At 44.5% G+C, this 14580-nt stretch overlaps 1 protein-coding gene across 1 annotated transcript; it reads left to right on the top strand.

The window, feature by feature from the left end:
• The first annotated feature begins 11766 nt into the window (after positions 1-11766).
• On the top strand, positions 11767-13034 carry ACET3X_006363 (uncharacterized protein). Its single transcript, XM_069452566.1, has one exon. It carries the CDS (start codon positions 11810-11812, stop codon positions 12890-12892), a length of 1083 nt encoding a protein of 360 aa, XP_069306723.1. The 5' UTR covers positions 11767-11809; the 3' UTR covers positions 12893-13034.
• The last annotated feature ends 1546 nt before the right edge of the window (positions 13035-14580 follow it).

The raw sequence follows: 14580 nt of genomic DNA, 5'->3' as shown, positions 1-14580 counted from the left end.
GTCGCTGTGCTTGGTCGTCGTAGGCAGTACGCTCAGGCCCAGGAACTTTGAGACGGTTGTATGGTGCAAGTGGCAGTGAGTTCTCAAGTATGACCAGACCTTCCACCCACAGGAGCGCTGATATGAATGGGGCATAGTCGTAAGGTTTGTGGAAACAAAGCTCTGTAGAATGGATTCCCTGGACACTAGGAAAATGCAACATGGCGCTACGGTTCATGTTTTCATCGTGCGACAGGTCTATCCAGAACATGATAAGAAGCTGGAAGAGACTCTTACAGACATTATCCAACGATGATTGTAGCAATACCCCGCAGTCTGCCTGTTTGCAGGTAGCAGAAAGATGGTTCCAGATGGGGTTCATCATGGCCAGCTGAGATGTAGTCAGCTGCAGCCCAAAGATCGCGCTCGTAGGCTCCTTTGTGTTACGCGACAATGCTGATGTCCAGAATATATAGCATAGAAACCGCTCGTGGATGACGTAGTATCTTCGCCGGGTTGGTTCACGCTGAGGTCGCTCGAGCGGGTAAGGAAGGAAAGATGGGGTCCAGCTCCGAAGCCAGCATCGCAGTACACACGAAGTCTGCTTGAGCGTCACTTCAAATCGCTGAAACACGTTCTTGCCGACCTCTAGTATTTCCCAAATGACCCTCTATGTATGTGCTGGGCTCACGCACTCGAAACCACTCCAAAGACCTTATACAAGATCCTTTGACGTTCTTGTTGAGGATGATGTTGCAGCTGCGACGGCGATATGGATACGCTTACGAGCGAATCACGTCGGCCATCGATAGCCTCGAAGCCCAACGGTATTCTCATCGTGCTCTAGCTCTGCATCTAGAGCTACTCCGCTACCCTTTCAAGAAAGCACTGTTTCCTCCTCTTCGTCCTCTATCTGCACCAGGCATTCCTCTTCACTTGTGTAGTATGCTTGCTCCCAAGTTACTTACTGACTAGAGTTGTTACCTTGAGTTATCACCGAGTGTTTCAGAGAGTACGTTGTCCAGCTCTACAGATATGTTACACGGGGTCAGGCTATACTTCTCCAAGCTCGGTCCGTACTAAGGTGAGATAGACTAGAGCGGTAGTCCGTGAGGATATCTGGGAGGTTCAGGTCGAAAAGAGTTATCGATGTCAACCAAGAGGTAAAAATGATCCAATCCTATAACGATAGAGTTTCCAAGGGGGTTGACTCGAGTGGCGATCGCGATTTCCCGAAAGGGTTTAATATTGGAAAAGGGGTAGCTCCGTGCTACGATACCTGAGTATGGTCTGAACCGCGACTCATATTGGTTAGGACTTTGTTACCTCATACCTTAATGATGTTTTTCATTACTAGAGACTGGGTGTGTGGTTTCTTTCCATCTCAACTTAGGCCCAAGCAAGCTTCTAGGATCAGGAATAGCATGTAGTTCATAGATGTAGTAGTGTCTTCTTTGCATAACAAGTCTACATTAGTAGTTTTTACGCTTAAGCCTATATCTGCTTAAATTTACTATTAAACTCCCCCTTTAAATATAGAAACGCTTTTAGTACCTATAGTAGGCGTATGTCTATATCGTCCTAAACTCTAAATAGAGCCTAGACGGTAGTTAAGGCTAAATCTTTACGTTCTTATCCTATATTATTATTACTTCTAACTATTAAACTATTATCCTCTAATTCTTTATACACGTCGCTACTACCTTTTAGATTAGTTACGTCTACTTTAAATAGTAAGGAGGGTTTTATAAAGTTAGCTAAAGCTATTATAATTATTATAAGGATAAGTAAGAAGTCTAGTTAGTTATTAGTAATAATCTTTAATATTTTAGAGGAGATATACTATTTAGGTAGAAATAGATATTAGACTTATAGATCTTATTTATATTCTCTAGGGTATTTAGATTACTATACTTATAGAAATTATATAATTATATATTAAGTAGTACTATAGTTTCTAGATAGATAGGTAAGTATAGTATAATAGCTTCTTTAAGAAAGACACCTAAACGTACTATACTATAGAGATTAGAGATACTACTAAATTTATTACTATAGCCTAGAAGTAAGATAAAGGGGGAATAAAGAACTATATACTAATACGTATTTAGGGTTATATTAAACTAGTTATCTAAATAATTAATCTATATTCTACTTAGTAGTAACGCGTTATCTAGATCTTTTAGATACTAATCTATAAAAGTTTTAATATAAGTATAGAAGACTACTTAGGTTTTACTATTATAAGCTTAAAGTGTCTTCTCTACTTTCTTTAGTAATAGTAGTAAGAAGATAATTAAAGGTAACTACTTTATAATATCTTTAATAAACTCTTTATCTACGCGTTTATATTACTACTAACTAAATATTATAAGTAATAAAGGTTAAATCCTCCTTATATAAGGAAGATAGGGTTAGACTCTAAGGGAGAGTTATAATAAAGGAATTAAGGACTAAGGTATAAGGTATACTAAGTTATATAGTATACTATTATACTAAGATAGTACTATTAGTAATAATAGAGCCTAAGAGTAGTAGTAACTGTTAGTAGTAGAGATAGCCATTAGTAATAGTAGGTTAATAGACTAATAGTAGGACCTTAGGTAATAGGTATAAGAATATAGTAGATCTTATTATTATACTTATTATAGTTAACTTAAATAGTTTATCTCTTATATAGATTATTAACTAGTTATTCTATTATTTATAGAATTAGTATTATTATTCTCTTAGTTATAATAATAACTCTTTTCTACCTAATTATTCTATACGCTACCTTATAAACTATTACTAACATCTATCTTACCTTAGTATAAACTAAGCTTAAAGAAGTATAGTAAACCCCTATATAATAGATATAAAATAATATAAGTATAAGTATTAACTAAACGTATTAGGGATTTAAATTAATATCTAAATAGAGATTATAGAAGTAGCCTAAACTAAGGGGGACGTAAAAGGCCTAGGTAGAGTTCTTAGTGTAGTATAAGTAAGTAATATATCTAGTAAAATTAATTAGTAAACTATAAAGTTCTAGTAAGGATTAGTGTTAAGGATACTTAATAGAGAAGTAAAGATAGTATAGAATAGCTATCTTAGATTTAAGGGAGCTAAGGTAGAGCTAAGGCTAGGAAAGAATAGAGTTAATTATATAAATTTGTTACACGGGGTTAGGCTATACTTCTCTAGGCTTAGTCCGTACTAAGGCGAGGTAGACTAAAGCGGTAGTCCGTGAGGTATCGTATGGAATAATCAGGTGGAAAAGAGTTATCGTTGTAACTAAAGGATAAACAATACTAATTCTATAAACGATAGAATAACTAGTTAACAATCTGTGTAAGAGATAAACTATTTAAGTTGACTACAACGAGAGTAATAATAAAACCTTTCTATCCTTATATCCTCGTTGCCTTGTCTATTGCTATTACTGCTATCCCATCAGTTATAGCCTTCTAAGGGATAGTTATGATAGTTGACATCCTGTATCGACCTGCTATCCTATCCTTGGCGGGATGGCTCTTCTTAGCAGGATGTCTATTACGTGATTAGCGCCCTGCACTAGTTATTACCTTCTAACGTAGTCGCCTGATGGTCTCTTACTATGCGACCTGCATTAAGGAGAGATCCTTCTTGTTACCTTGTAATATTATCCCCCCCTTTTAGGCGTATTGTCTTGATACCCTGGATTTTCGTTTTCCCGTGCCTAGCGTGGTGGTGGAGGCGGAGGTGTAGGTATTCCTGTGGTGTCGTAACCTCTCCTCCTTCCTTTCCTTACTTCTCCTGACTATGCCTAAGGTTCAATCGTCCCGTCGCAACCGTCCGTAGAGTTTAACTGCTGAGCGTCGTGCCCGCGCGACTTGAGTGTAAGAGTAGGGTCTTGAGATGACGTTTCGTTGTAAGCGCTGCGAGGAGAAGAACCTTTGTTACTTTGTAGATACTGTAACTGGTCGTTGTGCCGGCTGTATTTCTGTGAAGGCTGAGTGTAGCCTGTTTGTTTCTGAGGAAGAGTAGGAGAAGGTTTAGGCTGAGAAGCGTAAGAAGAAACTCGAGATTGCGCGTGCGGAAGAGCGTCAGGCCCTCGCGATAATGGAGACTGCCCGTCTCCGTTGTGAGCTCCTAGAGGTTGAGGCGCAAGAGCACTCATACGCTGATTGAGATCTTGCTATCCTGAATCTGTAGGATCGGGCGAAAGAGCAAGCTGAGGGGAACCCTGCCCCTAGTATAGACTTTTTACTAACTGAACTATCGCTACCCGGACTGTCGACTGACTTGGGCTGGTTACAGGTTGACGCCTCCTTCGATCCTTTTTCTGACTTCTTTTCTTCCCTTGAGGATCCGGTCCTCTCCTCTCTGGGTGTCTCCGGTGGTACTCACGTACCTGTGACTTGCAGTTCGTCAAATTTTCCTTTGGTTCCTAAGTGTTCTGGCTCTCTGGCCATCCTAGCTACTTAACCAAGTATTTCCACTAACGACCAATTTTCTGTAGGTCCCTAATCTCCTTGACCTCGTACTCGTCGTCTTCGAGCTCTATGTCGGTAGCTAGCTCGGCATCTGGAGGTGCTCTTTCTAGGAGTTTTTTGTGAAAGACAGGGTGGATGCGCATGCCTGGTGGGAGTTGGAGTTTGTAATTTACTTTGCCCATTTCTTCTAGAACTTCGAATGGTCCTACTTGGAGGTTATCTAGTTTCTTGCTTGGTCGCTTAGTTTTCAAGTTCTGTCGTGACAGGAAAACTTTGTCCCCCTTCTTAAAGGTTGGTCCCTTAATCCTTTGCTTATTAGCCGCTTTGGCTGTTGTGAGGTTCCTGTGAGCTATGTTCTTGCTTAATTCGTCGTGCAGTTCTCGCATTAAGCGGGCTTTGTCGTCTGCACCTACTGCGATACTCTCTATATCTTTCGGATCTTGATAAGTAATCGGCTTATATCTGTAGTTCGCATAGTGTGGCGAGTACTTAGTCGTCGCAGACCTAGTACTATTGTAGGCTGATTGTGCTGTTGGTAAGAGTTTAACCTAATTGTCTTGCAGCTTGTTGGCGTACATCCTTAGATACTGTTCTAGTGTCTGGTTCGTTCGTTCCGTCTGGCTATCTGTTTTGGGGTGGAAGCTAGTCGATAGCTTCTTCTTCACACCTAACTTTGCTAGGAATGTGTTCTAATACTTGGAAGTGAATAGTTTATTACGATCGGTGATGAATTCTTTAGGTATCCTATGTTCTGATATAAGTGCCTTGCTAACCTCATACGCGCATTCTTCTGCTGTAATGGTTTCTTCTGTGGGCATAAACTTTGCTCCTTTCGTGTGACGACACACGATGACTAGGACTGTGTCGCATAATCTTCTGGATCCTGGTTCTAACGACTTCGGGAGCTTTACTATGAAGTCTATTGTTACGCTGCTCTATGGTCTTGTTGGTGGCGGTAAGGGTTGTAACAGGCCATAGGGCTTATGTCTCTTGGGTTTGTTCTGATGACAAGCTAAACAGTTGCCTAGGACGTCCTGCACCTTCGCTCGCAAGCGTGGTATCGCAAACACCTTTGATAGTCGCCTAACCATTTCTTCTAGCGATGTATGTCTATACTCTAGGGACTTATGCAGTTCCTTGATGAGACTCGATCTCATGTGTGGGGGTACATATGTTCGATCGCTTCGAATCATATCTCGGTACTCTCGCTCGTCTTGTAACAGTTCGTCGGAGCCGTTCTCGTCAGGCTCGAACTGCCAGCTGGCCGCTCTCTGCTGCTACTGCTGCTGAAGTGTTTCTACCCGCTCGGCCACCTTAGCTATCTTAGCTAGTTCCGGCTGGTTGTAACGTAGTGTGCTATCAGGCATCTTCTTGAACATGGCGTCATGTGGTTCCTTATGATTTTCCTCGCGTAAGTCGGATCTCCTGCTTAAAGCATCCGCAGCTCCGTTGAGCGTTCTAGCGCGGTGAGTTATCTTGAAGTCGAACTGAGCTAGCATCTCAGCCTATCGGACTTGTCGTCGGTTGAGTTTCTTCGTTGTTATGAAACCTGCCAAGTTCTGGTGATCGGTAAAAACCTCGATCTGGTGTGGTAGTCCTAGCAAATAGACTTCCCACTGTTCAAAGGCATCGACTACTCCTAGTAGCTCCTTATCGTGAACGTCGTAGTTTAGTTCTGCTCCAGAGAACTTTCTTGAGTGGTAGAACACTGGTCTCCACTTTTTGTCTGGGCACTGCTGCGACAATACAGCTCCGAGTGCATAATCTGACGCGTCGGTCTCGACTCGCGTCTCTCGCTTTGGGTCGTACATCTCTAGTACTGGTGCCTCGAGGAATATCTGCTTGATTCGATCAAAAGCCTCCTGATGTTCCTCGTTCTATTTGAAACTAACTTCCTTCTTCGTGATCTCGGAGAGAGGTGTTGTGATCTTTGAGTAATCCTTGATGAACTTCTGGTAGTAGTTGGCAAATCCTAGGAAGGATTGCACGTCCTTGACTGTTTTGGGCGTTGGCCACTCCTGTACAGCCGCTGTCTTCTTTAGGTTCATCTTCACCCCCTCTGTGGATATTATGAAGCCTAGGTATTCCGTTTCCTTCGTGTGGAATTCGCACTTCCCTGGCTGCAGGTACAGCTTGTATTCCTTAAGCTTCCTGAGCACTTTCTTGACATGTTCCACATGTTCTTCTAGCGTCCCGCTAGAGTATACTAGCATATCGTTGATGTACGCTGTGACGAAGATTCCAAGGTACTCGTGAAGAGCGTTGTTGATGACTGACTGAAACGTTGCCGGGGCATTCGTTAACCCAAAAGGTATTACTGTGTACTCGAACAGTCTATATTTCGTTTTGAACGCTGTCATCCATTCGTGTCCTTCCTTGATCCTGATTCGGTGAAATCCTTCCCGAACGTCGAACTTCGTAAACCACTTGGCTCCCTAGAGTCGATCTATGAGCTCGGTTATTAGTGGTAAGGGATATTGGTTCTTCTGAGTAACGCTGTTCAACCTTCGGAAGTCGACACATAGTCGCCACTTCCCGTTAGGCTTCTTTACGAACAAGATGGGTGAGGCTATTGGGCCTGATCCCGGTCAGATAAATCCCTTCTTCAGATTCTTCTGGATGTACTCCCTTAGCTTAGCATCGTGCTTGGGCGATATGGGATACATAGGTCCTGGGCTTAACTTTGCCCCTTTATCTAGGATGATCTCGTGATCCTAATCCTGATGGTCTGCTAAATCCGTGGCTTCGTTTTCCTTAAAGAGTTCTCTAAACTCGTCGGTCTGATACTCTCTTGGTATCTCTAGTGGTAAGGGTCCTTCCTTCGTGGTCGCGACTCGTCTTATCCATATGACTCCTACTCTTTGAGGGTCCTTCTTATAGATTCTTATGATCTTATGAGGCGAGATCTTGCCGAACCTCCCGTCCTAGGTTGAGCTCTGGTCCTTCGGGCTCACTCTTTAGCGTACTCTAGTAACCTTGTGCACAGGTTCTCTTCTGAGTATCGTCTTCATTCGCCAGTCGATAGCGGGGTTATAGGCATCTAGCTAGTTATAACCAATTAACATGTCTAGTCCTCCTAGTTCTATTATGTTAATATTCATTTGGTACTCTATGCCAGCTATCCGTAGCTTTGTTGATTCGGTTTCTATCCGTATTATGCCGTTTCCATATTCTATAGGTTTCTTGTCGGCTAACAGTACTGATACTAGGTTCTTCTTAACCCGGTAGGGTAGTTCGTGTTTCTCCACCACTCTGGGTGAGATTATCGTCCGTGCGGCCCCGCTATCTACGAGCGCCTCGATGTTTCGTCCCTGTATAGATACGGTCGTAAGCAGCTGCTTCACCCGACTATCAGTATCCTGCACCTTCCTAAGGGTCGTTTTAGGACTGCCTTCACTAGCGTGACCCTGTCCCTAGCGGTATCCTAGTTTTTTGACTGCTTACCTTTCCTGTACTTAGGAAAGTAGCCTGTGTCATTCTTTGAGCTGTAGTGCGTCAAGCACCTGTCGTCGTAACAGAAGCTCTAATGAATGTTCTGGTGAGGTATCTCCTCCCTAGTGATCCTCTTCCTTAGTTAAGCCTTCTTGGCCTCGTGAATCTTACAATCTACTACCTCGTAGATGTTTGATAATAGGGTGCGATAGTAATAGTTATCTACCTTATGTACTTCCTTAAGCTGCTTACGATAGAAGTCACACCTATTCCTGCATTGCGTCTATAGAAGTCTGTAGTAGGTCTCTACTTTCTCTAGCTCGTGTAGGTAGTAGTTGTCCGCTAGACATTCGTCTACCTAGAGGTTTAGGTAACAGCACTCTTCCTAGTCTGTCCTACAATCCTCCTTATCTTACTTATAGAACTCGCAATTTATCTTGTAGTTATACTAACACAAATCCTTATAATCCTTAGTATCTTCTACTTCGTGGGCTTCTTAGTCCTCGACCTCAGCCATTGGATTATTAAAGTAGGGTTGTTGGTGTATCGCCTAATACCCAATTTCTTCGGCATTCGGGCCGGTAATTATGATTCGTTCGCGAACCGTGTATTCGTCGGCGTAGTGTGTCTTGTTACTACATACCTAACACTAGTTATTAGCTAATCGTTCCATCACGATGGTGCCTTTAACCTTCTAGTCAGTCTTCTTTAGCTAGCCCATAGTAAGAACTTCGTTGTCCGGTTTAACTCTTAGGACGATTTCGTAGCCTTCCTTATCCTCTAAGCGTGCCTCCTCGTATAGGTCTAAGTCGCTTAGGTTGTTATCCGGCTCTATCCCGGCCGGGTAAGGCGTGCCTTGTCTGATTATCCGGATCTTAATAGCTGCCTGTTTGACTTGTTCTTCTTCGCAATCCCTAGCGAAGTGTCCTGTCTTCCCGCATTGGAGACATGCTTTGTTGTCGTAACGCCGCTGGCGTTCTTCCTTAGAGAGACCGTTGTGTCTTTTACCTCCTCGGGTTTTCTTGTCTTTGGCCTTCTCTTGTACCTTGCCGGTTATAATAGCGTCGCTATCCCTGTCGAATCTACCACGCTGTTTCTTCATGTTGGGCAGGTTAGGTCAGAAGTATTTCTTCTAATCGTTTCGTTCCTACAACCTGTTGTCGATACGCGTGGCTAGCTCGATCAGAGCGTGTAGTGTCCCGGGCTTATCGTGGTGTATAAGGCCGTCCTTAACATTCTCTTTAAGGCCTGCTTCGAATACTATTCGAAGTGCCGCATCATCCTAATCGATCCGTGCTTGTAGTTGCTTAAATTCCGCCGTGTATGCTGATACTGACGAGGTCTGCCTCAGGCGAGTAATCTTCTTCTCTGCCTAGTTCTGAGCGTCTACTTCTCCGAAGATGCGTCCTATCTCTTGCTTAAACTCTGTCCAACTTGCGAATAAGGTACGGGTTCCTTCTTTAGTGCCTATGTATTCTGCATCTAGCAGATAGTCGTCCACATAGGGTTGCATCTAATTAGAAGCCTTATCCTTCATGTATGTACTAGCCATAAGGATCTTTTCCTAGTCGTTGGGTACCTCGTTGTACTCGTAGTACAGGTCGATGTTGGTAAGAAATACTCGTAGCTTTTCTCGTTCTCCACCGTATTTCTCTGGTGACGCTATCTTAGGTTTCTTTATAGCAACGGGTCGTTCGTTAGGGGTTATCATCAGTTGCCCTGCAAGCTAATTGATCATTGCCTGCATCTCAGCAATCTGCTAAGCCTGCGTGGTTGTGTATTGCCTAAGATTCCTAAGCTCGGTGACGTTAGGGTTCTCTCCCTCGTTATCGGATGCTTCCAGCATCTCATCATTTTCTAGGGTAGGGCGTGCTAGCGTCAAGGGTCCCTAACCCTAAGCCCTGTTGTTCTACGCGTTTCCCTAATAAGCTATTATTAAATCTTAATCAGGCTGTCCTGTTAGTTAAACGTCCACTGATATCTAAGGTGGTCAAAGTGTTACACGGGGTTAGGCGATACTTCTCTAAACTCAGTCCGTACTAAGGCGAGGTAGACTAAAGCGGTAGTCCGTGAGGTATCGTATAGAATAATTAGGTAGAAAAGAGTTATCGTTGTAACCAAAGGATAAACAATACCAATTCTATAAACAATAGAATAACTAGTTGACAATCTATGTAAGAGATGAACTATTTAAGTTAACTACAACGAGAGTAATAATAAAACCTTTCCATCCTTATATCCTCGTTGCCTTGTCCATTGCCATCACTGCCATCCTATCAGTTGTAGCCTTCCGAGGGATGGTTGTGATAGTTAACATCCTGTATCGACCTGCCATCCCATCCTTAGCGGGATGGCTCTTCTTGGCAGGATGTCCATCACGTGATCAGCGCCCCGCACTAGTCATTACCTTCTGACGTGGTCGCCTGATGGTCTCTTACCATGCGACCTGCATCAAGGAGAGATCCTTCTTGTTACCTTGTAACAAAATTACGAATTTAGAGTTACTTAAGCTATAGAGTAAAATAGCTAGCTATAAGACTAAGGATATTATAGAGGGGTAATATAAAAAAAGAGTAACTTTTAAAATCACTCTTTTTTTTATATTACCCTACTGTATTTTATTTATTTTTTTATATCTTATCTCTTACTTATCTAAGTATAAGCTTATTAGTACTTACTAATACTTATTTCTAATTAAAAACGCTTCTTTTACTTATATGTTAATATTACTACTCTTCTGCTCCCTTAATGTAATCAGCGATCTAGCGTTTAACTGCGATGACATTATACTGTGCCCCTGCTCGCAGTGCTCCTTCAGCGTAATGCGCGTTCAAACACTATGACCATCCCAACTTGCAACCACTTTTTCGCAATACCACGATGTCTGTTGAAGCTGCTATCACAGAGAGATGTGCAGGAGACCTAGGCAAAAAAATTATACGCACGCCTTGCAGGAAGATACGATGTGGGGAGGTCAATCGTATTGCGTTGAGACCAAGGTATACGCGCGTCGCGTTAAGACAAAACAATAGAAGCTCACCCCACAACAAGAAGATGAGCTTGTTACTTATGTAGGAGGCCTTACTGTATGCCACCCACAAGAGCAACGATCAGAAATTCTGCGAGAGAAAAAGCTAGAGTTGAGATCTCGGATAGCTGGGTTTCACGCTTCCTCAATTGTTCTCTGACTGACTCGTCTCACAACGGGCAACTAGTATGGGTAATGAGGCTCACACCGCTGATTCCTGGCGAAATTTAAGCAACGTTTCGACTTTGTGGGACGGAAAACCAAGCAATTGAGTATCGAGACACGTCTCAGATACCACATAAATGAGCAGGACTTTGCTATCGGGAAAACTGGCAGGTCAAAGAGCATCTTCGACAAGTCTATAGAGTAGTCCACTAGATGATAGTCGCGATAGAAACTGTGGGTGGGTGGGTGGCTCTAAAGCTTCATATTTGGGCAGCCTATTCGAGGCTCACAATGTACATTACGCGAAAAGCGCACTACGTTCACGGACACGATATCGCTACGACTGTGGCTGCGACTCCCGCAAATCCCATCCTCGCAAGCGTCGGCACCCAAAGCTGTGTTCAACAAGTACATGTTCCCCCAGGTGGGTCAGTTTCGCCGGCCGCGTCAGCTTGCTAGCTAAAAGGGCTATACACCTATTGGTGTTGTGGCCGCGCGTACCCGAAAACTTTTTTTCTATAGTCGTACCTTTCGTTACTCGGATGAACGTTTACCCCTTCTAAAGCACGCTGACTGAAATTTATGTTGCCGCTAACAACGGGCGAAGGTTACGTTGCGAGAATGACGTTACACCTGCAGCACAGATCAGTTTTGGAGGCGCATATAACATAGGGAAGAACGACAAGTCTGCTATCAGGCAATCTTTTCATCGTTTATCGTTGCTAGTCTAACAACTTTGATCAACATGATATCTCGTTGTATCTTTGCGGTCCTTGGCGCCGTATGCGCAGTTCGAGCATTTGCCCCGGGTTTGGAAGTGGTCTATGATCTCGAGCTTGCAACCCAAGGGATTGCCTTTTCCGCCGATGGACGCAAGTTCCTGATGCAACGTTACTCCTTGACGGATCCACCACGCGCAGTCGAGCTTCTGGACGACAACTCCACTGTTCTTTACCCTAACGCCAAATGGAACTCCTACAACTCGAGCGACAATGCTTCGGATCCAGCGAATACGTTTGTCAGTCTCGATGGCGCCCGTATAGGGCCTGATGGACGCTACTGGCTAGTGGATGGAGGAAGCCAAGGTCTCAACGGCTCGTCCAAACTGATCGGCATCAACCTATCCAACGATACGATCGACAAACTGTACTACCTCGACGATATCAAGGCCTATAACAGCGGCATCGATGACGTGCGATTTGGACCATCTGGTGATGTCGCATATCTGAGCGACACTGCTGGTGCGCTTCTTGTCCTCAACTTGACAACCGGAGATGGAATTCGTGTGCTGGCCGATGACCCTACAGCGGTAGCGTGGTTTCCAATGATGTACAACCATACTCTTGTTCCTGGTTATGGTGCCGCTGGGAGCACACTCTCTGTCGGTCTTGATCAAATGGAAGTCTCGCCCGACGGCGTGTGGCTCTACTACCAGCCCTGCAACGGCGGCTTATTCAAGATCAAGACAGCTTTGGTCGATGCGTCCTTGACAAACTCTACGCTAGCCGCTAGCCTGGGTGACTATACTGAAGCAGTAGCGCTCACGCCTAGCACGGGAGGTACTACGATCGATGGTGATGGCAACATCTACTTTAGCGACACAAATTTGCTTGCTATCTGGAAGGTGACTCCGGACGGCTATGCCTCGATCCTGGTTCAGGACGATGCCCTAGTTTGGACGGATCAGATGTGGGTGACCGCAGACAAACGGCTTTGGCTCCCAGCATCGCAGATGCGGCCTGGAGGAAGCGGGCTTATGGCTACGGGTCCGAATTACATTTTCACATTCCCAATTGACGCAGGCCCATCACTGATTGACCATTTCTAGTCTCTTGTCATTGATCCAAAGCCCCAGGTCAGGAACGTGTATCATAGTTGTAGAAAGGTCAAAGCATGCGCTTCCTATACGATGTAGCATTCGAAACGTAAATCATACTCAGGTCATTAAGTAGTACAATCGATCGTCGTCATGGCTGAGCAGACTGGGGATCACCAATAACGTGTTGAGTGAATTCACCAAACTTCCACCGTTTGAACGATTGCTGAATTGAGCTGGTTCGGTACTGAAAAATTGAGCTACTTGCTTGCCAACTTGCTACTGAGGCTGTTGTGACAGAGCTATCATGAATATCTTGACCATGATTGTTTCGTGTTATGATGAGGTGATCCACACCCTTCACGAGCATCTGTTGGAGTCGTACGGAGAGCAGAGCTCGCTAGTACTATTCTGTTGGTTCTTGGGAATGAGTAAGATCACCGGGATAGTAGGGTGAAATGCTTGGGTGAAATACCTGACAACCACTTGGGGTAACGATGAATAGTTTAGAGTAGACTATCTAGCTCGAATGTTGGGTCGAGATTCCATAGACAAATTTGACAGACGAAGTTGAACGCGAATCGTAAGGGTTGTGTTCCTACTTGCTATATACTTGAAGTGTCCCATACTTCGCATGGTATACCACCGAGTCTCATGGGGGCCTTGGAACCTTATGAGGATAACAAAGCCTCAGAACGCGGGTTTCGCTGATGATTAACGACGTGAAGAGCATGGAATGCGTCCTTAGAAGGCTCGCGGAGTAGTCTCACGGTTGAAGACTATATACTAGAGACTTCGACTACTAGGCGCTTATCCGTACTCTGCTGATTAGCACTGCTTCTAAACTTAGTGCTTGGTGCTCGCTCTATGCTGCCCTTTCTTCCCACAACCGTATGACTTCGTCATGTCAAAGGAGAGACATGCGTAACGGGACTGACGCTTCACTAGTATTGAAAGACGTGGTCTTGCAGAACGCGGTTCGCCCACAGCGCCCACAGTTGGAACACGGCACTACAATAGCAGCATCAGTGATGAAGGGCACCTAGCCTAGTAAACTCACCCTGCCAATTACACTTTATCTTAAGACATTAACATTCCGTACCTATTAGTCTTTCTCCTGTCATATGATTAGTCGACGCTTACCCTCACGACTGTAACACGGCCTCTGCTTCCACTGCCTCTTATCAGGCCGCGCATCACGCACCACCGCCAAGAGTCCCGCCTCCAATCGAGGCAACTGTCGGCGCTGACATACCTAGGTAAATTCACCCGACATGGCTCCGGTAGAGGGTTCTTCAGCGGTTGCGTCTGCCGGACAATGCTTGAGAGGAATATGGGCCGAATATCGCGACCGACAGCGGGCATACTAACCCGTCGGTTGAGTTGGACCGAGATTGTGGCGTTCGAGCGACGCCAGCGAACCAAAACCAAGGCGATGCAATCACCCGTTCCCCAAAGCTCAAACCCAATAACAACGGAAGATGTGAACACATCCATCCGAACCCAATGATCATCGCGACACAGTAGGCGCATTAGGAGACCGAAAAAGCGACCGGAGACATATATACCCGATGTGCCAGAACATTGTTCGACGGAACGAAAAGACGGCGTTCGACTGCGGCGACGTTCTCAAATGCGCGCCAGTCCGCTAGCATGTCCGAGCTAAGGCGCCGTAGGTGTGGGGATCGCGAACACCGCAT

This window comes from Alternaria dauci, chromosome 5 (assembly GCF_042100115.1).
Source record: "Alternaria dauci strain A2016 chromosome 5, whole genome shotgun sequence".
In the NCBI taxonomy this organism is placed as follows: Eukaryota; Fungi; Ascomycota; class Dothideomycetes; order Pleosporales; family Pleosporaceae; genus Alternaria; species Alternaria dauci.
Note: the sequence above shows the minus strand (reverse complement) of the source record. Positions and strands in the feature narration are given on the sequence as shown.

Excerpts from the sequence above, each read along its gene's own strand:
- ACET3X_006363 (XM_069452566.1), top strand. The coding sequence starts at position 11,810 with ATGATATCTCGTTGTATCTTTGCGGTCCTTGGCGCCGTATGCGCAGTT.